Source organism: Conger conger, chromosome 1, assembly GCF_963514075.1.
Source record: "Conger conger chromosome 1, fConCon1.1, whole genome shotgun sequence".
NCBI classification, from domain to species: domain Eukaryota; kingdom Metazoa; phylum Chordata; class Actinopteri; order Anguilliformes; family Congridae; genus Conger; species Conger conger.
In genome coordinates, this window is record NC_083760.1 from 78854543 (window position 1) to 78880434 (window position 25892).

Consider the following 25892-nt stretch of genomic DNA (forward strand, 5'->3'; position numbering starts at 1 on the left):
AAGGTGAGCCAAGCTAGCAAATAAGCTAGGTGGCAGGCTGGCCCCCAAGTGGTGTGACTGCTGGCAGTCATGGCATTTTGGACTCCGATGGCCACAATTCATGAAAATAAATTGGAGAAAAATGCTGCATATTAGCTGTAAAAAAGTGACATTTCAATGTGAAAAGTATAGTTATTTCTTTGAGACCATTTTGGAATTTGACAGCTTGTAGATATATGCACACACAAAAAAATCAGTGGTGGAAAACATGTTGGAGATTAACTGGGACACATCATTTTGCAACTATTAGATTAAGTATTAGTATTAAGTATTGCAAGTATTAGATTAAGAGGAGCTTTTTATTTTTTGTCACATTTTTAAGTACTCTGTGTACCATGAATAATTGCTCTCATATTTCATAGGTTTTTATACTTTTGTCTTGGCAGTACACAAAGTGTCAAATTATTACATTTATTTATTCAGAAACTTGGGCTGAATGGCCTTTTGCAATCAAAACTTTATTTTTTGGCCCTTAAGTGCAACGCAAGTGTTGATATAAACTTAAAACCACTGTTTTAGGAATTAAGCAATGTGACAAGATTTCATTCCTCCTATTGTATTCATAACACGGTAAAAAAAAAAGAAAAAAACATTTTCTTAGCAAGTCAGTTGTGCAAAACTCACTTTATTACCACTGAGGACAATACATCATCATAACGGCATGTGATTCGCACAAGGTCAAACACTTCCATAATGTTATTGAAAATGAGTGATTTATAATTAATCAAAATGTAGTGCATAAGTAAATTGGTTAAACATTAGTCCAATTTATTTACAATATAGGCTCTTAATAATCCATTAAATTAATGGAGTATTAATGTAGGACACTGCAATATTGTGTTAGTACAGTACAGCCCTGCATTCTATTAATGATGCATGTAACAGCATTGCACATCACACATCACATAACATCACACACAGTCTTTTTCAGTGATTGGTTCATGTGAAGTGCAAAAACAGATGTAGTAAGTGTAGTATATTGTAAAATAAGAGAGCGAAACACTTGCTATATTCAATAAAAACCAGATGCAATTGTAAAATGCAATTGTAACCAGACGTAAGTGTAAACTAATGCATTGGAAAACGCATTAGGTAAATACAATGCCTGATCTATTACAGAACAAGTACTACAGTACTGTTATTCAAAAAATGTTGAAATTTTATTCCAAAATTTTGTATGCCGCTTTGAATAATAGCATCTGCTAAATAAAATGCAATGTAATGTGAATATAAAAAATAGGTGCAATGATTCAGGTTTGTCACCAAGATAAAGGACCAGGTCTTATCAGTGGCTCAGGCTTACAAAAGCCAGTGGCAGTCTGGTAATAATGTGCTGTATTTCAGGCTCAATCATTAATATACCATTCAGCTAAATATACTCCAATTAACAGGAAAATGGGAACTAAGAAGTATTACAATATTCAAAGGCCCCCTTTAGTTTTTCCGTCGGCTTCAGTCGGCTATTTGACCTTCTTGAAAACTTGCTTGGCGACCACCCCCTGCACCCTCATCTCCTGCACGATGTCCAGCGGGAGGGAGGTGGGGAAAGAGAGGAATCGGACAGGGAAAAGAACATCTTACAAAAGAGAGAACCTGCACGTGGTCTGTGCACGTTGTGCTGCACACACTGGACCCTTTCTCTCAACCCCCCCCCCCCCCCCCCCCATCCAATCCCCTAATCCCTCTGGCTGCCCTCTTTCTGCACTGCTCTAATCCCGCCTCTCCTGCGGGGTACCCTTCCCTGCAGACTCCATCATGTCAGGCTGCATATATACATCAGCTTTAAAAAAAAAAAAAAGAAAAAACCCTGCCTCCTCATTGGCTCCTGCAGTCCTCTGACCACTATACGAATTGAACAGCAGCTTCTCACTTCGTGCCCATCAGAAATATCTCCCTCCCCCTCAACCTATACCCTTCTCCCATCATCAAATGCTTTCCTCATCCCTCATCTTCCCCACCACCAATTTTATCCTGGATTCATTTGCAGCCATTTTGTCCCTCCGTTAGCAGTCTAGCTGCCATCTTCAACCCCCCCCCACTACACACACACACACCTGCTGAGAGATGAAAATCCATGGCTCTGAAAGTACCCAGTATTTTGTTCCAATCGCCCGGATTTGTGAATTAGCCCAATTTGTCTGCCAGGTAGAACCAATTACTGAAATCAACTGGCTGAGTTCATGGGTGGAAGAAACACTTGGCAAGGTGTCTGACTCCAGGATTTTCCACCTCTGCACTTCTCACTCACCAGGTGCAGCAGGTCTCCCTCCAGCCAGTGTGTCCAACCTCTGCCCTCCTTCTCCCCCTTCTGCACACACACCAGCATGTCCCCCTCCCAGTCCACCGTGGTCTGCAGAGGAGCACCAAGGAGACCGGTGTGTCAATGAGACTAACTAGGCGGCTGTGTATTAAACCTTACCTTCTGAACATCTGGAGCCGTGCCGTAACGAATGCAAAGATCATTTTACACGGTTATGTTAGGACTTTCAGACCGGCGCGGCAGGCAAGGAAAAACACTAAAAAAAGCCATTTAGATTATGCTCACAGACAGACATACAGACCTCACACACCCGTCCATCTACTGGACCCAGGTCTTCAGTGAATGGCTGTCCTAGGGTGAAGTCCATGTCAAAGTTCTTGAAGGTGGTGAGGGTGCGGATCTTCATATGACCGGTCGCGGGGTCGTGGGTGATCTCTTTGCTTGGCCGGAGAAGGCACACAATCTTTCTCAGAGCAATATTTATATCTGAATGAGGCAGAAGATTTAACCAGTGTTTAACACAAAGACTGGACTAAAGTCTTTGCATTCACAATAAAACACCACATATACCCTCAGTGATCAATTTATTAGGTAACTGTACACCGGCTTATTAATGCAAATATTGATACAGCCAATCATGTGGCAGTGACTAAATGCATAAAAGCATGCAGACGCGACCAAGAGGTTCAGCTGTAGTTCAGAACAAATATTAGAACGGGGAGGAAAAGTGACTTTGACCGTGGAATGATTTTTGGTGGCAGACAGGGTGGTTTAAGTATCTCAGAAACTGCTTATCTCCTGGGAGTTTCACACACACAAGAATTTGCAGAGAATGGTGTCAAAAACAAAAAGCAGTTCTGCGGGCAAAAACACGCTGTTAATGAGAGAAGAGAGAAGAGAGATGAGAATAGCCAGACTGGTCAAAGCTGACAGGAAGGTGACAGTAGCTCAAGTAACCACACATTACAACAATGATATGCAGATTTGGACATGGTATCCTTCAGTATCAAAAACGCAAGCGAGTTCTGTAATGTAAATACACGCAGACTGACTAGACACTACATCAGGACTGCGAGACACTGCAAATATTGTGAGAACAAATAAATTCACAACACAAAATGAATTACAAAATCTAAATTAATACACGAATAATGATAAACACGTCAGAATGGTTAAACAATACTACTTTCTTTCTACTCAGAAGATAGTATGAAACGTTTCACCTAGCCTATGGGCTATAGTGAACAAACAAAATCGCGATGAGCATACCTAACGCATAGAGATAGGCGTCCATGTTCTCTTGAGAAACCATCTGGTAGACTCCTGTTAGATTAAGCGCCATCTCTCACTTTTAATATGTCGATAGTTGTCGTCTGTGTATCCACTTGTCTTGACTGGTGAAACTCTCTCCCACCCAATCTGTAAAGTTTATATTATGATCAAATTCACACCTCACCTAATGATAACAATTTTCTTTCGTTATCCTTTATCGCTCTTTTCCCTGGGAACATCCGACACTACCGCTTTGTTTAATATGAAAATCACACAAGGTTTCGCAAGATGTGATTCAATTGTTACCGGATATCGAAGTATAACTTTCACAATTGTGCCTGGGGAGAGAAAATAAACAATGACAATTATCCGAGCTCTTCCACTATCCGAGCCCCTTCCTTCCTTGTTCCTCTGCGGAAACGTTATACACAAACTATCCCTTCACCTTTTTCCCTTGAGGAAAAAGTTCAAACTCCACCCCACTGGGAAGATGCTATCCCTCTTCAAAGTCTACCTCCCTTAACCCGTTAGCAGCTCTTTTTTGTGAAAACGAACTTTGTTCTTCATAAGTTATTAATGACCACACGAGGGAGGAGGGGAGGAGAGAGGGGCGTTTCATTCGCCTCTCCCCGTTGCAATCTCCCACGGGTCAATAGCGGTCAGCGGCGAACTCGACAAAGCGTAAAAAAATGCCAATGTATTAAATAGCGCAGAAAGACTGGAACCAGATCTGAACGTTTGCGCGTGCGTTATTTATGTTCTAAGAATCTGGAAAGTTTTTGTTTTATATGTAGGGCTTTTGATCACACAAAACAGGGGCTGATACATATAGCAGACAATAGACCAAGGACCACAAATACTTCTTACTTTATTCTTTTCAACAGACCCAGTGTCAAGCTAAACAATGCTACGCACTGATTTTTTTTCCTTCTGTCATGGCAGGTATACAATTTCTTGTGTCCGTGTTGTCCCGATCATATTCCATATACATTAGTCATTTGGGAAGGACATCAAAAATAAAGTTTTAAATACAAAGTGAAATCAATACATTTGAAAATGTAAAGCTCATAGAAACAAAACAACAACACCCTCTTCATGGGAGTTATATAATAAGCTCCGTAATCTTTTTTTTCCAGAATTATCTCTTTCGCACAGAGCCACTCTTCTTCTCCTCTGATTTTTGCTTCTTGACGTCTTTCTTTCCCTTTGCCGCCAGGTTCTCATACACATCTTCTTTATTCCTGAAGGGAAGAGGGAAGAGTTAAATGTCTTTATTTTGAAGCACTATCAATGAGATTTTTCATAAAGTGCAAAAATAATAAAATGTTATTATTTTACAATATTTTATTATTTTAGTCTAGCACGTGTGTACACCTAGCTTCTAATAATACTCATATTACATTACAGTATGTTTGCACAGCACTTGTCATCGATAGGTTTAAATAAATGGCAAACAATAAAGTTGAGTTTCACAGCCTTACTTAAACATTTCAACTGGCCGAGAGGAGAACAGGACAAGAGTCTGACGTTTCTTGAATGTACGGCACATTCTGGAAGGAAAGCCTTACACATTTCACTGACAGCCAGTGCAAGGATGCTCTTCTTAGGATCTCTATGACGTTTCACAGGGATCCTAACCCAGTGGGTTCTCAAGTGTATGGAAAGGGTTAAATGTGTTCCAAACAGGAATCATTTAGGTAACTAGGTAACCAGAATCTGGCAGAATAAAAGGCAACTGCCATAAGCCTGAATAGAATGTGGTTTATAACCATGTGAGGGGAATGGTGTTTGAGCCTGGGGGCTCTAAAGTCATGAACTGATCTTGCTCCAGAGGCTACACGTGGCTGGATGAACTTATGGCAGCTTAAGACCCTGCGACTAAGGGAACTTTGACCCGTCAACAAATAAGTTTGCAGGGCTGGACAGAAGATAAGAAGAAAAATATGAACTCTTACTTAGAAACCTTCCGGCTGGCTTTGGGCTTGGGCTGCAGGGACAAGTTTCCGTACTCCGTCTCAGTGTTCTAAACGGGTGCGGAAGGAACACACACACACACACACACACACACACACACGTGGTTGAGATTACTGAATTTGTTCAACATTTTAATAAACAAAAACAACAAAAAAAATCAACACTTGCCAGATCAGAATCACTGACCATGCTAAAAACAACAGAGTGAAAAACATGAAGACCGACAATAACAATAAGTCACAAAGACTTTAAAATGTACTGACTTTTAGCCAGGACTACCCTCCTTCATTCACTCACACTGAGGGCTTGCATCTTCGTCTTGGTGGTCTCAATATACTGAGACACAGCCAGGTAGATGAACTTGTACTGGGCCTCGGTCTGCACCATGCCTGAACGCTGCTCCCTCACCATCTGGATGCTCTTCTGGATGTCAATATCACAGTCCAGGCCTGGGGGAACCGCAGCCAACATCATCCTCAGGACAAACACGCCATTGATATTTTCCCAGGAGATACTCAAACCACCCCGTCTGCCACCAAAAATCATTCCAAGTCACTTCGATCACATTTCTTCCCCATTCTGATGGTTGATGTGAACATTAACTGAAGCTACTGACCCGTATCTACATGATTTTATGCATTGCACAGCTGCCACACGATTGGCTGATAAGATAATCGCATCAATAAGTAGGTGTGCAGTTGTTCCTAATAAAGTGCTCAGTCAGTGTATGCATTGGATGAATTATCAACAACAGCATTGCCACGGAACCCACCTTTAGCATCGATGGTCTCTACCAGCATGTCAATGACCACTATGGTACCAGTCCGGCCTATTCCAGCACTAGAGGGGTTTATCAGAGAGAGATTGACAGGTATATGAAATGGTTACCATTTTTCCCCCCCTGTAAATGTAAACCTTGTGGGATTCTGGGAAATGGGGTCTGTTCACAGTTACCTGCAGTGTACGATCATAGGCCCAGCGTTGGGGAACTCCATCTGTCTGCTGTTGACTTGAGTCATGAAGCTCAGCACACCGCCAGCATCCTGTGGCACGCCATGGTCAGGCCAGCTAAGGTACTGGTAGTGCCAAATCTTCCGAGATAATTCCGTCTGAGAGCAAGGAGTACAAAATAATCTCCATTTAGTTTGGGTTCAATTCGTTACTAACTTCTTGGATATGTGTAGACATGACAGCACTGAAATTGGTGATAGTGGCAACAGGCTTACAAAATGTTACGGGTTTACAAGCAACATTGCTACAATGTAACTCAGCAATGTTATAACGCCTGATAGGAAATAACGGAAAAAAGGGCCTACCTGTTCAAGAGATGAGATTTTCAGAATTCGAATCTTGTAGTCCGTGCAATCTTTCTCTTCAAGACATTTGACCATATACCGACCGGCTTCCTTAGACCCCTCAAGTTCAGGCCAATACGGAACACATTTGTTCTGCAGAAGGGTTGATAGAGAGACAATTAGCTATTGCCATAAATCAATGCTGAACCTTGACTAAATCATTGAAATTAGAATTACATTACATTACATTACATTACATTATTGGCATTTGGCAGACGCTCTTATCCAGAGCGACGTACAACAAAGTGCATAGCCATAACCAGGGCTAAGTGCGCTGAAAGACCCTAGAGGGAAGTACAATTTCAATTGCTACCCGTACAACAAAGATAAGGACCAGGGCCTATTTTTTTTTATTTTTTTTTAAAATAACAAATGAACAAACAACAAAGCAAAAGTGACCAAACTTAACTATCCAAATACTGCTTACCTAGCCAACTAAACATACCAAAACACAAAGTAAATCACAAAGACAACAAGACAAGACAAGACAAGACAAGACAAGAAGACAAGAATTAGGCTAGCAATCTAGTACACAAGGGGCCAGTAGAGGCACCCGGCACACTGGTTTAAAACCGATAACAGAAAAGCCCCGGCTTGTGCATGAGGTGAATTGCGTAGCAAGCTCATTCCTATCAAAAGTGCGACTCTGAACCTATCCGAAGCGTGATTTTCTCGTCGCATTCATGTCATCCTGCAATTGCTTCCAGTACATGAAAATGGAAGTCCTCAACTGTGGAAAGAATGCTTTTACTTTCACTTCCTGAAACGTCGTCTTCATTAATAGAATGAAATGTGTTTTTTTGTTATTCTGCAACATTGAAGTTCCGTGACCCTACCTCTCCCCAGAAACATGCTGTAATAGGTGCTTATGAGTTAGTCAGTCAGTCAGTCAGTGGGTGAGTGTGTGTGTGTGAGTGGGTATGTGTGTGTGTGCGTGTGAGTGTGTGTGTGAGTGAGTATGTGAGTGTGTGTGTGAGTGAGTGAAAGAGTGAGTGAGTGTGTGAGTGTATGAGTGTGAGTGAGTAAGTGGGTGTGTGTGTGAGTGTGAGTGTGTGAGTGAGTGAGTGAATGAGTGAATGAGTGTGTGTGTATGAGTGTGTGAGTGAGTGAGTGAGTGAGTGTGTGTGTATGAGTGTGTGTGTGTGTGTGTGTGTGAGTAAGTGGGTGTGTGAGTGTGTGAGTGAGTGAATGAGTGAGTGTGTGAGTGAGTGAGTAAGTGGGTGTGTGAGTGGGTATGTGTGTGTGAGTGAGTGAGTGCGTGAGTGCGTGAGTGAGTGAGTGAGTGAGTGAGTGTGTGTGAGTGTGTGAGTGAGTGAGTGAGTGAATGAGTGAATGAGCCTGCACATACTGAATTAGTGCCTGCCTTTCTGCCCCCGGCCGCATAGGATCGCCTTGGGAAAAAGCAATGCTACAATAACAATCACATTCGTTGTATCTCAAGACACTAACCCGGCCCTTCTCCACCTCCCTCGTTGTCATGACAATAACCCTGGTATTTTCCTGCCACACCATCTCCCAGAAATCATTTACAGTTGTAACAAGGCAACCTTGTGTGGCAATGTACACCTTCTGGTCCCCAGGCTCCCTCAACTTATTCTACAGAGAGAAGGAGATTGGGACAAATGGAGAGACACTGGTGACATTTGTATGAGATTATGATACAGTGGTACAGAAAATATGTACACAATCATCTTTAGTGATTATTTTAACCGTATATCCAGGATTGAACACTTTACAGCTAAAATATCTGAAAGTACAGCAACTAGTAAAAATATTCATAAATATTAATATATCAAAACTAAAATTCAGACCGCGAAGATACATTCAATGATACCATGTAGCAATGGATGATGATCACTGATTATGAATGATGAATTATGAATTATGGGTTGAGGGAATATGGAGAGCACTGACTTTGACGTAGTTGGCATTGATGTAGTCACTGCCAATGACAGAAGGGTCACCAGACTGCAGTACCACCCTGGTTTCATCGACTGGGGGGGCAGTACAGGGTGGAGGGAAGGGAAAGAAGGGGAGGTGAGTGAGGGAGAAAGGAGGATGAGATGGATGAGAGGCGGTTAGAGAAAGTGACATCAATGAATTAAAGAGAGGACAAAGTCAGTCATCTGTTTTGTACAGTCATGACTGAGTTTGTGTTCTAAAAAAAGACCGCAATAAAATGTTTCATATACAGACTCAAGAACGAGTCTTAAGCTGCCCTTCCTGCAAACGAGTGGGCTACTTAAATGGTGAAAAGCACAAGTTACGAATAGATACAGCCCGCTTTGTGCACCTCTGCGCTACAGTGATATGTATGTATATTTAGTGGCAGATGCACATGAAATTGGTGAAATTAAATGAAATGAAATCATGTGACCGCTCTCACAAGGAAGGATGTTCTTGTATCGATTTTTGCTCTTGTTTTCTGGTCTCATTCCTTCCTCTCGGCTTTTCTTCACCTTTGCCTCCTGTTTCTGAAGGAACTGGGGGGAGAAAGTGGGAGAGGGAGAGGGTGACTGATTCAAATCAGAGATAATTCTCAGTTCAGGATGGCAGTGCATGTCAAAACCTGCAGTACACAATTCAACCACAAGATGGACCCGAAGGACAGGTTTACGTTCCACTTACAGCAACTGCCTTTCAAACTGATGCCTGCGGGCTGCAAGTGTGCCTTGACGCACGGCCCATTTCACATGCTACACGGGGAGAAAATGGCTGCCTCGCGTAGTGGGGCGGTTAGGTTCCAGACGACACATTTCTTGTTTTATTGTAATGCACTGCATATGACGCAATTAGCATAATATTAAGGCTAATTGCTGTTTATTACAAATCCATTTTATATCTGAAAATCCATAATCTTCAGCCAGTTTCAGTCATCAGAGCAAGACAAAGTGTAACTGCATCCAGTGCAAAAAGGTATTTTTACTCAGGACAAGGCAAGATTCACCATGCCAAAAGCATAGTACCTAGCCTTGGTGTCAACGCCATAATATTTTTAACAAACTGCAAATTCCACAAACTGCAGGTTAAACAGAGGTAAGGTTGCAGGTCCTCAATCTTTCTTGTGGAAAAAAGTGTACTATGACACTGGAAGATGCAATTGAAGTGCAGACGTAATTTTTTACTCTATCTCAATTATTAAGCTCAGTGATTTCAACTTATCTCACATTTCTTTAGTAGATGACTAGAAATCTACTGAAAATGAAATAACACAGCACCCAATACTTCAGCAAAGCCCTTCCTAGGGAGACTGCTGTTTGGCTACTTTTTCTACCCATCCTTGATAAGTCAAATGGAGTTGTTAGCATAGCAAGCAAGTTTAATTAAATGTTAATTACACCACATATTAGCAAAACAGCAATATTTTGATCACCAATAATACGTTCTTGAACACTTATTCAGGTCAATACATTTTACAATGCATATTTTCTACATTACTGTTTCCCTAAATATTTACTTATTTATTTGTATAACTTTTGTACAGTCTAATTTGTTGTGATTCACACCCTAATTAAACCATAAACCCATCATATCCCTGCGCTTAATAACGGCATACCCATTTAGAAGCTAAAAAAAGGTCTTTGAGAAAACATTCAAGATAACTTCACAGGCATGGCGCTATGTTTGTATGCTGCAAATGTACTTGAATACATCGCTTTCTCTTTCTTCCCCCGACTTACATCAAACTCTTCCCAGAAGCCTGCTTTAGACTTTTTCTCACTTCCTCCTTGGACCTCTCCATCCACGGTCTGACCCAGGATCTTCACCCTGCATTCGATGTCTGCGGCGTTCACTCTGGTCGAGTAGTACGGCTGAGGAGGGGAGAAAAACACCATTTTGGGAGGAGGCTGACAGAAAAGAAGGAGCGATGGACAATGACCGAAGTAGAAATGAACAACCGTTTATTCAGGTTCTGAAAATATCGAGGTAAACGCATACAGTGCGAGTATTATCGGCACAGAATGCCACCAACGGAACATGACTGTTAAAGTACTTGTGTTTAAAGTTCCAAGAGTTGTTTTTCTGCTTTTCACATAGTGCTGAGGTGTATCATTCAGGTGCGTAGGCTACAAAAAAAATTGAAAAGGAAGGAAGGAAAAAAAAAAAGAAAAAAAGAAACCGGCGCATTGAGGTGAAAAAACTCCAAAACATCTACCGAGGCAAAAAGTGTTTGTGTTAAGAATGGCTGCAGTATTTTTCAGGCCACGATGAGGTTTTGGATGACAGCGCATGCAGACTCACCTGTTTGAGGTACACCCATGTCCCAGACAGTTCCTCTATGCCCTTTCGTTTGAAATGCTCCACCAGGTCAGAAAGTGTGTCGAACTGTTCTGAGCCACCCACTGTGTACCTGTCATTCTAAAAACACACATACAGGCATTACTATTTAATGAGTTGGACCACCTAGGAATTCAATTCATTTGTATTGATAACCTGGGGGTGCCTACATAATATTGCAGAGGCGCGCATGTATGCGTGTGTGTGTGCGTGCGTGCACACAATACAGTACATTCATACATACATACATACACCATGTAGACCATGGGGACCCATGAGCTTAAGTGCTAAAGTGTTAAAGAGCTTAAGTGTTAAACAAAGGCCTGGCTGAAGCACAACTGGTACACTGAGCTGAAGTTGCAGTAATCACAGTTAGCCCAGAATTTTTTTTTATTTTTTTTATAATAATAATAATACATTTTACTCATTACAGGCTTTTCTTAAACCCAAAGCGATGCATAAATAAAATAAAAATGTCAAAAACAAACACATGGCAATGCTTAAGAGCAGGTTCATGCCATAAACATAAGCAAGCAGAGGATGGTACATGCAAAGAGAAGGCAATGGGCAGAGCGTACAAAAGCAACAGAGGTAAAACATGAAAACACACAAGAACAAAACCACGATAGACATAATAAGCAGGGCAACAAACAGAACAAAACTGCCCGTTGTAATGCGGCCACACGCCACTGTATATGTTTACACTGTGGATGTGTGGGTGTCTACAGGAAGAGGGCACACCATGTATGTACACTGCAAGAGCACAAAACCTGCATAGTACATTACATTAATGGCATTTGGCAGACGCTCTTATCCAGAGCGACGTACAGTTGATTAGACTAAGCAGGAGACAATCCCCCCCCTGGAGCAATACAGGGTTAACGGCCTTGCTCAAGGGCCCAACCGCTGTGCCGAGGGGATCGAACCACCGACCTTGCAAGTCCCAGTCATGTACCTTAATCACTACGCTACAGGCCATCCTACTAGTTGGGCATTCACACCTGGGTGATTCGGCAATGAGTAGACCAGGATAGCGTCTCTGGCCCACCCGTCCCTATGTTCTAAAAAGTGAAGAAACATCTTTAAAAAAAAAGAAGAAAAAAAAGAACCTTCCAAACTCGTGCTGTCGTGCCCAAGTCTGCCCTGTTGCAATTTCATTCTATGCAAACACAGACACCACAGTGCTGACCTGCAAAAGCTTGTGGTATGCTGACAGTTAGACCTGAGGCCCCTGCCTAAAATTCATGTTTGTGTGCAAAATATTATCCACCAGGTCGTTTGTGCCTAGCAAAAAGTAATGCACTTCATCAGAATGACAAGGTGTTTCATTATATTTTTCATTATTAATAGTTCACTTGCACCATATCTATACTCCAGCACTGCAAGCAGCCAGTTACCACAGATTAAGTTATTCAGTTGGGTACGATTTAGCAGGAAATGCTTTCAGTCAGCAACTAGTTCTGACCACATGGAAACTTCCTTTTTAATTTTTATTTTTATTTTCAACTTTACACAAGCCCCATGGGTTGGTTGATATTCATTTCAGCGTCAAACTAAATTTGAACCTGTAAAACTGTTCATATACAGATGGATTTGGCACCTCATCATCACTGTAAAATGAACACTTCTGATGATAAAACTGATGTGGCCTCTCCGGGGGCAGTGTGTACATAAATGACACAAATCCATTAAATGTTTCACCTTTCTCCTACAACTAAGTAAGAAGAATTAATTGGATTTTGACTGTTATCACTGCAGATATGAAACATCCACAGAATTAAAATGGTTAGAAAAATAAATAAACTGAATTGAAATTTTGTCCATGTTGGTTCATGTTTTTTTTGGCTCCGCAATCAAGTATCCCCCCCAGTCACTTAAAGGGAATGCACCCCTTTAGTGTGCCAGCGCCTATTTTCGCCAGTACTGGTTAAATTGCACTACGCACAGATTAAAGAAGAGACGCAATTCTCACTCACATGGCCGCCACTGGGCCGAAAGCTCATTGCTGAGAGGAACTCGGGTGAACCCAGAGGACCGACGTGGACTTGTAGTAATTACACGGCGTAACTCAGGTCTGACTCTGCAATGTGGCCAAGCCTGCGCTTGTGGCATGTCAGTGGCGTAACTCCGATGCTCTCCACCACTCTGCGCCGCTCTGGGCAAGCCTGTCTGCCGAGAGACCGTGACATAATGTAATGCCTGGGCCATTTTGGAAGACGGCTCATACCCACTTTAGAGTGGTCAAATTTATTTTGCATTTCAACTGTAAAGCATCTTTGTGACAGTGCCTCTGTAAAAAAAAAAAAAAAAAAGTGCTATAGAAATAAGATAGAATAGAACTGAATATTTAATATTTTCATATTTTCATTTTTTTTGTATGGGCCCAACACTCTGATCCTAATGGTAAATATTTTAACCACATTAGTGTGAGTTCTTCAGCTGGTGCTTAACTCCTTAAGTACCGTCCCTTTTCTTGACACAAGCTTGAAAATAGCATATGCGAAATGAAATGGTTACTATTCTTGAACCCTTTCGGCTACAGGCGTAGTCCTGGTCTCTTCTGAAAGGTAACCCCATGGGTTTTTATTCCAAGAGTCAGAATTACTCGAAATATTAGCAAAACAAAGTTACAGAAGCTCAAACATAGTGGAAGATTTTCTGTTTTTAACTGGATACAGATTATTGTAGCTGTGGCTGGTGTGCTTAGAAACAAAATGGAGCTGTGTCACAACACTGGCCAAATTCCCTTTCAAATTTGAGGACAATATCACAAAAAATGAGCATTCTGCATTGTTTTTTCAAGGCAGTCTAGGCAGTTTTCCAAAAAGACTCCAAAATGACACAAGGAAGCTAAATTATATTATGAGGTGTAAAATACTGCATTTTGCTTACTAAGCTATAGAACTTTTTATCCCAAATAAATCAGGCAGGGCCCCCATCTGTCACCCTCCCCCTTCCTCTGTCATAACCTCCCTCTCCTTGCAGCTATCCTCAGACAGCAACCGTTTCCGAAGAGCATAAAAATGAAGTACAACAATACCATCTTGTATACTAATATATTCATTGAGGTACATTGATTGAAGTCAAACACATTCCATAATTTCACAATTTTTAAATTTATATGTTGACACTAAATACAGGTATATTGTTGTCTTTGGCAGCGCTGCCTTTTCCGTGGTTACTTCATTTGCAAGTGATGGGGAAATCAGTCAGTCAAATAATGTGCTTTTGCCTCTACACAGACTTGAAGTGTCTTTGTACTGTACACCTGACCTATATTTAGCATTAATGAAGTAACTGGTTGGATTGGCGGTTCGATCCCTGGTGTAGCCACAATAAGATCCACACAGCGGCTGGGGCCTTTGAGCATTCCTCGTATAATATGCTGTAGAACAGGGGTGGACAATTCTGGTCCAGGAGGGCCAGTATGCGTGCAGGTTTTTGTCTCCACCAATTACCCTGGCTAAATGGGCCAATTAGCTCTACACGCCAAGTCTTCGGCTGCCATTCATGTGTTTATCGGGAAATTAAGCTACAATGACAGGTGGTGTAAATGTCATGACATTTAAGTATTTAAGGCCAGAAGTTGGCATGAAAAGCAGAAACTGATTGCCCACATTGGCCACCTCTGCCGGTAAATACAAAGCACAGACATGAAGTAATAGTTACAAAATCACTCAGAAAGCCATTCATCACTTTACATACAGGTACATGGATGAAGCATGCCTGGACATTTTGGGGGGGGGGGGGGGTAAAACTGAGGCAGCAAAAAGACAATAAACATGAAGCAAAATAAATTAAACGACACCATACCCTTGGTTCTCTCACTTTTCCCTTCTCTCTCTCTCCCACTCACTCTCTTGCTCGCTCGCTCTCACCTGGCACATTATTTTGATATGCGAGACCCTCCTCTTGCCGCCTGATCCCTTGCAGGCCTCCTCTGTCAGGACGGAGAGCACAAAGTCCCCAGGTTTCGAGAGGCTCTCCCGCACCAGGAAGGTTCCGGGTTCGTTCCGCTCTCCTAGCAACTTCTCGGCATTCGTGCCGGACAAGTGCCCGTGATACCACCTGGAGAAAGAGTTACGAGTCAATGCACACTAACCGTCATGAGGAGAGGACAAAATGTTCAGTTCTGTAACATCTGACATCAGATGCTAGTTTACAGTGGGACTTGGAAAAAAAAAAAATGTTAAAGGTTAAATAAGAACAGCAGTTACAACAGTAACGGATAACTAATACATGCTTTTAGAGAGAGATGAATATGAAGCAAAATCAACTAGAATCAATAATGAGTGCTAGAATCAATGCTAATAGCATACAAGTATGTACATACTAAATAAATACAACCTGAGAATGAAAGTTCTGTAAAAGTGGGTCAGGAGGGACGCCAATAGATGTAGTCTAGGGGTGGCTGTTAAACAGAGAGGGCTACTGCAACACAGGGTTTATACAGTACACCATACGAACACTCAGAGAGTCTGTACACTGACCCATCACCTTAGGATCTGAAGCACTAGTCCAGGGGCTGGACACACCCCAGCATGCAGCGAGCTCAATATGTACTGTGGCTTTAAATTTGCTAATGAAGTAAAACTGATTTATTAAGCAATCGCGCTGCTGTGCATTAATAGGAATCACTTTGCGAATGCACTGCAGCAGTTGGTCGGTTCTCATCTCCGCCCACCATTGCGGCACAGCGGGCAGAACGATGACTCACGGATGAATCCATACGTGTGTTTCTCCAGCCTCTGATGGCACACTGTACTAGCCGGTGTGGCGTTAGGCTGCTGTGCATGCACATGGTCGGGCCCACGCGGCCTGCTCCCTTCTATACCAGTACCCGGAGTCAAAGTTGCACAAATGTTGAAGTTATCATGACCGCATCCACATTTGCAAACATGCAAACCACCATGTCTCATTTTGGGTTGCAGATTTTCCGATGACTGAAATGAGATATTGGACAATTTGTCAACCTAAACGTTTTGACGAGTGTTATTAATGGAAGCTGTTTTTGGCGTTCTATATAGACTATAAATGTACGTGCGAATACAGTTACAGTCCGTATACACAATGAGTGAGTAGTTTTTTTTTTGTTTTGTTTTTGCATGCCCATACAGAGAAGTGTTGTTTAAATTTAGGTTCAGTTCTCTATTTCTTCATCTGAACTTCCTGTGCTGCGGTCGGAAAATTCTGATGTCAAGATTTTGAGACTCGAGACAAGCATATTTTTAGCACACCCCCCATAATCGGTTTTCTTTCTTTTCACGCCCCTCCGTTTCTGAGTTGTCCTGTATTCTATAGGCATTTTCTACCGTTAATCCTGATTTCAAAATGCAAATAAATATGTTTAACTATTATTTAATTGTTCATTAAAAATTTCTCCAGGTTTCTTGGTTAAAGGAGGGACTTGATCTTGATTGTCAAAAACCGAGAACGTACGTGAAAAATAGCTTCTTGAAACGAAAGTAATCTAATACCAAATATGGCATTTCTATCTTAAAACTCATTATGTTTGACTTTCTATTTTTTGTCAACAGTCTTTGCGTGTGCAGTATTTTCTTTCTTTTTTAACACAACTAGAAATATATTTTTTAATAAAATGTCTCTTCTGGTGTCCCTGCAGAAAATAAGCACCTACACGATAACGCACACATTATTTAAAATAAAATAAGGGATGAGATGGCAGCTGAGAAAGCGAGTGTGGGAATTGCGTGTCTTTAATAATATGGAAATACGAAAAGACCAAATACTGTTGCAAAACATGCATGGGGTGTTGGCAGCTCTTTAGCTGATGTGTTCACACACAGACAGAAAGCTTTTCACCTTGTTAAATTCATAATGTACACCTCACACTCACCTCCTCACTTGCCCTAAACCCATTTGTCCATTTCTTTGTCTAATTGTGTTGCTCAGTCCTTTCTATTGGCTTAGTCTGTGCCATATATATAGCTTTATACTTAATACACTTAATATACTTTTTGATTTTTAATAGCCCAGTCAACAGGATCTTTCTAAAAATAAGGCTTCTTCACCTCAGCTCAATACTGAGGGTCCAGTGTCCTAACCACTACACCACAGCCCACCACACTTCAGTTACACACCTTCAGTTACAATCCACCTCCCACCCCCGAGCTTGGCCCTGCCCCTCCTACTCATCACGAATAGCCTGATTAGGGTAAGAGCTCATTCGTCTGCCTATAAAAACAGTCTGACTGACTGACTGACATAGCTGTTACTTACTGGATTTGAGAGTGACAGACTGACGGGAATAAGAGAAATTGAAGGAAGAGAAAGACTGCACTGAAAGACAAGAGGAGGGATTAGTACAGAGGAAGGAGGGACTGGTCATCTTTTTTTTTTCTCATGTGTCAAAATTAAAGTTTCCAACCGCAGCGATAAAGGGAAGTCAGAGAACGAAAAGAGAAAGGGGGAGGGAAGGGGGGAGGGTGAGGCAGAAATGACAGGGTGCAGCTTACATTTGGGTTGAATTATGTGATCTAGTGCATGCCTGGAATACACTGACTGAGCACTTTATTAGGTAGTCCTGTACACCAGCTTGTTAATGCAAATATTTCATCAGCCAATCATGTGCCAGCAACTAAATGCATAAAAGCATGACGACATGGTCAAGAGGTTCAGCAGGTTTTCAGACCAAATGTTAGAATGGGGAAGAAATGTGATCTAAGTGACTTTCATCGTGGAATGATTATTGGTGCAAGGCGGGGTGGTTTGAGTATCTCAGAAACTGCTGATCTCCTGGAATTTGAATGCCAAACAGTCTCTAGAGTTTGCAGAGAATGGTGTGAAAAACAAAAAAAAATGCCTAGTTAATAAGAGAGGTCCCTGGAGAACGGCTAGACTGGTCCAAGCTGACAGGAAGGTGACAGATATATAATGCAAATAACCACACATTACAACAGTGGTACGCAGAAGAGCATCTCTGAACACAGAATGCATCAAACCTGGATAGGCTACAGCAGCAGAAGACCAATAAGTCTAAAAAAATAAGTTTAATAAATACCTAATAAAGTGCTCACTGAGTGTATATTAATCAAAACATGAGAAGGAACTTATGAAGCCTATTCTAATTTAATTATTTCAATCAGGACCCCAGGATTGAATAATGTTCTGCCGCAACCCAAGATGCATGAAAATAAAGGACAAAACCAGCCAGAGGTGCTATCTTACTTCCCCCTACACGGGGCTGCTGCCCCCAACTAGGTAGTCCTTTCACCGCTGTACCCACAGGTTCTTGGTTACTCCTGGTCTCATTGCTCCCTTGAATTAAAAATATTACATTGCCTCGGCTTCAAAAATAACCCCTCTGCACATCGGCATAAACACAATATTTGTATCCTTAATAATTTATTGCAACCTGAGCACGCCCGCTATTTCACGCAAATCTTGTGGAGATGTTCATTGTCATTCCATTTCATTATTCCACACAATGGGACATTGAGTCAAGCAATGCCAGTCAGGTCTGTTCTCATTTCCGAACACATACAGAAATAATCACAACGCTCGTGTAACGCACCGCAGGCACATAAATGTCACGCGTAAATGTCAGACAAATGTCTTTCTGGACTGACTTCCAGGTACCCTCAGTTCATGCAGGGGAAGCGGCTCAGTTGGAAACACACCTGACAACTGCGTTATTCATGTCTGCCTGCACATTTACCTCAGACAGCAGACAGTTACACACTGCAATTATGTTAACAGGAGAACATGAAGGGGAGAGGCAATTTGACGTCTCAAGAAACATTTAACAACAAAGCCAAAAAATATTCTGCGGCATTACACCCTTCAGCAAAGTAGAATATAGACACGCGAGAGTAGCCTATGTGGCATATAAAATGCAGTCATTGTACTGCACTGTTGTTAGAAGTCATAGATACGTTGTCATTCAGGTTCTGCATTTTCAGTAAAAAGACAATGCAGTGATAAGAAGCCAAACATCCAGAGGTGATCTCGTAAATCTGCCTGTTGAGGATACTTTAAAAAATCATCCCTGTACTGACCATTATTCCATTCTTCAATACTGACAGATCCCGACATTTTATGTTATAATCTATACTCAGTTTCTTTATTCAATAAAATAATTACTTCCAAGAAAATCTCAGCGCAAAACATCAAGTATTGTGTTTCTACTACCATTCATGTCAAACTCGGCATTAAGATTCATAAAACAGTGCACAACAGCTGCAGACAAACAAATCATTTATACAGTGCCCTCCAAAAGCATGATAATGGCAGAGTCCATATTACAGAAACAGCTGTTTTTTTGGGGGGGTTTTTTATTCACACATAAAAGTGAGTGTCTAATCTAGGTGTCATCTGTGGAGCACTTGGTGTCAGAGGAATGCACCTTCATGAAGACCAGAAAACTAGCTATGTTAAGAACTCCAAAAAACAAAAACAAACACAAAACTCAAAAACTCAAAAACTCAAAAAAACAACTCATCTATAAGCTGAGAGAACAGAAGAATATCTTAAGAAGGATAACACAGAAATTGGGTTTATCAAGTATAACAGGTTGGAAAGTCTAGTAAGAATAAAGAAACTGCTGGTGGACTGGTGAGACAAGTAAGCCAATAGTTGTGCAGGTAAATCGTAAAACAACCGATGACAAGACAGCAGGCATGGTGTCTCCAGAGGGCAGGGGTGAAAATATCACAGGCCACCGTACGCTGAGGGCTTAACGAGCAGAATTACGCAAAACCTCTCACCAGCAGAAGAATTGAAAGGCCAGATTACAATTTGCCAAAAATACAGAGTTGAGCCAGAAGAGTCCTGGAACAAAGTTTAAGGACAGATGAGACCAAAATAAATTATGTACAAAATGTCCTCCGACCATTGCGTCATCCTTCAACAAGACAATGACCACGCTTGCCTATACAACCAAAGCATTCATCAATATGAAAAAGATGAAAGTTCAGGACTGGCAAATTCAGTCACCTTAATTTGATCAATAATATAATATAATGTGTCAACCAGTCATTTTTGGATTCAGATATTCACATTGGCATTCTACGGAAACAATAATCCTCTACAATGTGTGAGCTAATTCAGCATCAGACTAAAGAGCTTGTTACTCAGGGCTTGCATAATACAAAGAAAAAACATGCTGCTTTAAACAGATTAGTAAAGTAAGTACATTTCTTCTTTATTTAAGAAAAAGCTCTCTTCTACATGGACTAGTTTAATGTCTTTTCCATAGGTGTAATAATAGGTAGAATATACACTCTTGACGCACTTTAATAGGTATTTATTAGACTTATTTTTCAGACTTATTGGTCTTCTGCAGCTGTAGCCTATCCACTTAGAGGTTTGATGCATTGTGTGTTCAGAGATGCTGTTCTGCATACTGTTGTGATGTGTGGTTATTTGCAAAAATCCCAGGAGATACTCAAACCACCCTGTCTGGAACAAATCACATTTGTTCCTTATTCTGACATTTGGCCTGAAAAACATCTGAACCTCTTCACTGCCTGCTTGCATTTAGTTACTGCCACATGATTCACTGATTAAATGTTTGCATTCACAAGCTGATGTACACGTCTACCTAATGAAGTGCCTGTATCTCATTATCAAGCAGTCTCAATGATCATTTTCATGTACGACACAAAGAGCTTTGAAAACAAGTCTTCTTTTAAACGTACTGAAATTCTCAGCAACGGCGAAAATGCACACGTGCACACAAATGCACAAACAAACACGGACACACGCACCAAATGGGTTACTCTACATCACCTCTCATTGGTGGGGTCGGAGCAGTTCACACACACACACACACACACACACACACACACACACACACACTGAGTTAGTTACTCTACATCACCTCTCATTGGTGGGGTCAGAGCAGTTCACACACACACACACACACACACACACACTCACACACACACACACACACACACTGAGTTAGTTACTCTACATCACCTCTCATTGGTGGGGTCAGAGCAGTTCACACACACACACACACACACACACACACACACACTGAGTGGGTTACTCTACATCACCTCTCATTGGTGGGGTCAGAGCAGTTCACTCACACACACACACACACACACACACTGAGTTAGTTACTCTACATCACCTCTCATTGGTGGGGTCGGAGCAGTTCACACACACACACACACACACACACACACACACACTGAGTTAGTTACTCTACATCACCTCTCATTGGTGGGGTCGGAGCAGTTGAGCGGGTACTTGAGCTCGATGATGGTGCCGTCCCTGTCCTGCAGGGTGCCATGCTCGACGGTGTAGTACTCCACCAGCTCCGACAGCGTGGCGAACTTCTCCCCGCCGTACAGATCGTAGTAGTCCCCCGTGTTCTGTATGCGAATGTGGGTCACCAGTTCCCCAACTCTGAGACACAGACAGACCCCACTGTCACCGGACGCCCGGCACTGAATTCATTCAGCATACATTGGCTCAGGCGGTAAGGGCGGTCGTCCGTCAGTCGGAGGGTTTGCCGGTTCGATCCCCCGCCCTGGATGTTTTTGAAGTGTCCCTGAGCAAGACACCCAACCCCTAAAGGCTCCTGAGGAGCTGGTTGGTGCTGTGCATGGCAGCCAATCGCCGTCGGTGTGTGAGTGTGTGTATGAATGGGTGAATGAGAAGCATCGATTGTACAGCGCTTTGGATAAAGGCGCTATATAAATTCCAACCATTTTCCATTTACAGTGTGTGCCAGCAGAGCGGATTCAGTTATGAACAACAGCGCGCTAGCCCCAGAACTTTCACCCGTTATAGTCACTCCCTACTCCACTGCAGTCCAGTGGAGAAATAATGAGAAATGAACAATTACAGACTTCACACAAGTGTACTCTAGTCATTGAGGTAGCAGACATAATTAAATTAAAGCAAATTAATAAACAAACAAATTAGCATGTAGCCTCTTTTGGCCAATCAGTGGAATGAACCAATATAATACATGTCTCTCATAGCATTGTAACTTTGTTAGGACCAATGTGTCGTAGCTGTGGTTGCAGAGTGAGGATTATAATAATGCGTCATAACAAAAGCAGATCCAACAGGACAGGTACAAAGAGTGGGAAGGAAGGATATTAATTACAGTATTGTTGATACTTTTTGTACTGTTATTATCTTAATATGATCAGTTATGTTCCTCCTTTGAACTAAGTACATCGTTTGCCCCTGAAAAAAAAATGTGTACCAACTGTATGCACGCTTGTATGCCGTAATGCACTGTAGATATTTTTGCAGCGACTATTCGTGTCGCCCGCAACTAATTTGGTACATCCCACCATTGAAGGACAGAGCTGAACTGAGGGCAGACGGAGGCTAGGTGTGTGCGGCCATGTTGGGTGTCTCACCTGACAGAGAGAGAGAAGTCTCCCTGGTTCTTCTTGCTGGGCCGGGCCAGGAAGCTGCCATGCACACCCCGGGCCTTCAACATGGCCTCCGCCTCCAGACCCGTTATCTCTCTGTGGAACCACCTGGAGAAAGCACAGCACAGCTAGAGCAGCCCTTCCCATCTGAGCAGCCCCTCAGCCATTACAGGGCTCAGAGTCTCCACACGAGGCCCTCAACCCGCCGACTGCGTGCAAATGGGCTTCAACCAGCCGTATTAAAACAGGTCTTATTGACAATCAGGCTACGCAGCTTGTAAATACTCTACATAGTCCATGTATTAAGTCATTTCAAGTTATTATGGAGGTTATAATGAATGTTCAGTTCAGAGGTTCACACCAACAGGCTTGGCATAACGCAAGTGTCTGCCTTCATCACCAACACCCAAGCATGAAGATGGAGGGCATCAAAAATGACTCAAAGTTTGGAGTACACACACAATTTGGTATTCCAGAGATATGTTAAAAATGTTTTGTATTTTTTTGAATTTCTAAAGCACAGACACCACCAAAGTACTTCTGGGCCATGCTTGAATTCAATTTTATTTGTGTTATGTTCATCTATTAACTTATTTTTAGATGAGTCAGTATTTTGTGTTCAGTAACATTACAACATTACCAAAAGAGCCATGACACACCATTCTGAGAAGAGAATTTGTTTCAACAGCATTGCTTCTCTTTCTCTTTTCTTACGGACAGCTGTGTGGCTATAAGAGCTCTTTTGACTCAAAAGACTACAACTCCCAATGCAACAAGTGGCACAAGAGCTCTATGAAGAAATAAGAGGAAATGAACGGATGCAGTTATGGTTAGCAGTAAGGTTTCACAAGCATCTAAAACAGTTTTGAAAGGAAAGGAAAAGGGGACATAAAAACGTAATGAAAGAAGAAACGAAAGAAACAGAATGAGGACGAGGGTAAGAATGGGCCGAATGCTTCACACTTCCACAAGAGATGGTTAAACACTGAAGCGTATTTATCATACGTGTCAAACGTGTAATAACTTCACTCACCGAACCATCTTTCCCCTTCACTTGCTCTTGGCAATGGAAAGAAAAAAAAAATACAAAAAAATATACACATTGAGATAAATTTAAAATGTTTACCGATACACAACTACGGCTTCACAATAACATCGCATGTTACGAAAGTGCAAACTAGCAGTCGTGTTAAGCCATGTATACTTAACAATATCTTCACAAAACCACACTCGTCGACACGCTCTACATTTTCTCGCTCATCTGAGTATCTCTCCTTTATATCATTACTCTCCCCCTTTTCGCCCCTCCGTTTCCCCTCGTCCCTATGGCCACCGTTCTCTCCTTTGCGGTATCTGAAGCTCCCACACTGACGCATCAACTGTCCGCCCTCCGCCCTTCACACCCACTTCTGCTCTCCGTCACTCCACATTCGGTTATTTCTCTTCACTCCCCCCCCCCCCCCCCATCTCTTCACTCAATAATCCCCCCCACCTGCTCGCTTTCTGAAATGGCCCGTCTTAGAACGAGCAGAAATGTAAACAGCCTTACTTGACTTCAGGTCCTGAAAACAAGTGACACTCGTTCTGTCAATCTTTATAGGTCATCCTCCTTTACTCTGTCCCTCCCTCCCTCTCCCCCTCCTCTCTCTTTCTCTCTCTTGCTCTCTCTCTCTCTCTCTCTCTCACTCGCACACACACTCCTTCCTTCCTTTTTGTGGCTTCTTTCACAAAACAGTGAAAGCAAGACAGACAGGAACAAAGGAAATGGCTGACAAAGCAGCCCCCCCCCCCCCCAAAAAAAGAGGTACTTTTAATATTAATTTATAGTTCTCTAAAAGGTAGGTCCTCCCTTTCCCATTAGCTCTCCTTTCCCTTGCAGTCTCAAAACGGAAACACCTTTCTAGACATATCTCAGTTCCCTGGTTCTCTAACCATCTTTGGTAGATACAATTTTAGCAATACCTCAGCACACAATAAATACATAGCAAACCACACAACACACTCAGCATGATTCAATATGCAGCACTAATGCCCCAGAGAGGAAGAGAAGAATGAGACACCTGCATGGGCAATCAGGAGGAAGAGCAAACACTGTTGAATAATTTTGGTCACGCTGCAATACTAAACCGCTGTGCTCACAGGTCAAGTTCAGTTACTGGAATACAAGAAAACAAACCCCTCATTTGCATCTGCTCATCCATGTGGACTCATCTGTGAGCTCAAACCAATCCCCTCCCACCCGCCCTTCTCCAATCCTACCATCCTGCACAGCCACTGCCAGCCTGCTACTCCTCTGACAAGTGCAAATGCACTCGCTGCCTCAGTCCTATGCCAAAGTTCAGCTGAACACCCAACTTCCTTATTTATAAAGTCTCCCCTTCCCCCGCTAAGCTATCTGCATGTGTCTGCATGTAGGCTACCAAAGGCTGATTTAACTGCAAAAGTTTATCTTTTTAATTGATAAGTTGACTGTAAACACGGTCACATATTTTAGAATTGAGGACTGTGAACTGTTAATTTTTTTTTTTTTTAATCAACTCTTCTCCATTTGCCATCATGAAATGACACATGGCCTTGACATTGATACACCATGACTACGCCTCCCAACTTGCACTGCTGCAACTGAAGGGACCAGCAATAGAAAGGGGAAATGTAGTCCTTTAACTTTACGAGTATTGGCGCCAAGAGTTTGATTTGATAGGGAAACTAGACGTCTCCTCCTGCTAGTATATGCTAAATATTGTTATCAGTGAAGAAAAGGATGTGCGTGCAGTCACTGAGTGCACACGTTATATGCAAATTCCCTCTCCCATAAAACATGCGTGATATTTGATATTTACCAGCAACGGAAATACAACCATTCACACTACAGTACTACAAAACAGGAAATATACACATTCAAATGAGATCACACAGCCAGAGATTTGAATAGCAAATAGTTTTTTCTCTATCTGGGATTTTAAATATAGCGCACAAAATGAGCGGGTAGAAGCCAGAATAAAACTCCATTCGGAGACAGTTAAGAAATAAAGCAAACTAGCTAACCTTGAGACTATCAAGGTCCCAAAGCAATCAGCCGAGATAAATTATTTACTCACCCGCAAGCCATTGTCGATGCTCCGCCCCTTTCTTCCTGACGTCGTAGTCCAGACTGTATTCTCTACGTTAAAGCCAACCTCTCACGACAGGTAAGCAGCCGAAGAGAGAAGTATTCGACTATTTTATTTCCCTTTGCTTATTCTGTTCAGATGGAGTGTCGTCACGACATTAACGTTCTGTATATCCTAGTTATCGCAATGTCCACCGCGAGCGGTTAAAAAACCTCGACCGCCGTCGTTTATTTTGCAG

At 42.0% G+C, this 25892-nt stretch overlaps 2 protein-coding genes across 5 annotated transcripts; both read right to left on the reverse strand.

Annotated features, from left to right (window-relative positions):
- Positions 1–644: 644 nt before the first annotated feature.
- On the reverse strand, positions 645–4136 carry rbp5 (retinol binding protein 1a, cellular). The gene is made up of 5 exons (XM_061236534.1): positions 3878–4136; positions 3569–3718; positions 2601–2785; positions 2288–2389; positions 645–1553 (listed from the first exon to the last, which is right to left on the reverse strand). The coding sequence occupies exons 2-5, from the start codon at positions 3639–3641 to the stop codon at positions 1500–1502; spliced, it is 414 nt and encodes a 137-aa protein (XP_061092518.1). The 5' UTR covers positions 3642–3718; positions 3878–4136; the 3' UTR covers positions 645–1499.
- Positions 4137–4419: 283 nt separating this feature from the next.
- Positions 4420–25892, reverse strand: ptpn6 (protein tyrosine phosphatase non-receptor type 6). 4 transcript variants are annotated; one of them, XM_061236195.1, is made up of 16 exons: positions 25643–25890; positions 23578–23603; positions 22530–22652; positions 21364–21558; positions 15057–15246; positions 11143–11259; positions 10581–10712; positions 9287–9383; positions 8815–8894; positions 8350–8496; positions 6862–6993; positions 6500–6654; positions 6318–6385; positions 5843–5994; positions 5527–5594; positions 4420–4812 (listed from the first exon to the last, which is right to left on the reverse strand). In XM_061236195.1, the coding sequence occupies exons 2-16, from the start codon at positions 23583–23585 to the stop codon at positions 4710–4712; spliced, it is 1767 nt and encodes a 588-aa protein (XP_061092179.1). In that variant the 5' UTR covers positions 23586–23603; positions 25643–25890; the 3' UTR covers positions 4420–4709. The 4 variants fall into 4 exon arrangements, with proteins under 4 accessions (XP_061092179.1, XP_061092170.1, XP_061092162.1 ...); XM_061236186.1 differs by lacking the exon at positions 25643–25890 and adding an exon at positions 24804–24859; XM_061236178.1 differs by lacking the exon at positions 25643–25890 and adding an exon at positions 24094–24198.

What these genes read in the sequence shown, in the direction of transcription:
- rbp5 (XM_061236534.1), bottom strand. Translation starts at nt 3,641, where the DNA reads ATGGCGCTTAATCTAACAGGAGTCTACCAGATGGTTTCTCAAGAGAAC. An exon ending in CGCCTATCTCTATGCGTTAG is followed by an intron (nt 2,786 to 3,568) that starts GTATGCTCATCG and finishes TGCCTCATTCAG; the next exon opens with ATATAAATATTGCTCTGAGA. An exon ending in TAGATGGACGGGTGTGTGAG is followed by an intron (nt 2,390 to 2,600) that starts GTCTGTATGTCT and finishes GCTCCTCTGCAG; the next exon opens with ACCACGGTGGACTGGGAGGG.
- ptpn6 (XM_061236170.1), bottom strand. An exon ending in AAATCTCATCTCTTGAACAG is followed by an intron (nt 6,655 to 6,861) that starts GTAGGCCCTTTT and finishes CCTTGCTCTCAG; the next exon opens with ACGGAATTATCTCGGAAGAT. An exon ending in AGAGACCATCGATGCTAAAG is followed by an intron (nt 5,995 to 6,317) that starts GTGGGTTCCGTG and finishes CGGTTCCCCCAG; the next exon opens with GCCTGGACTGTGATATTGAC.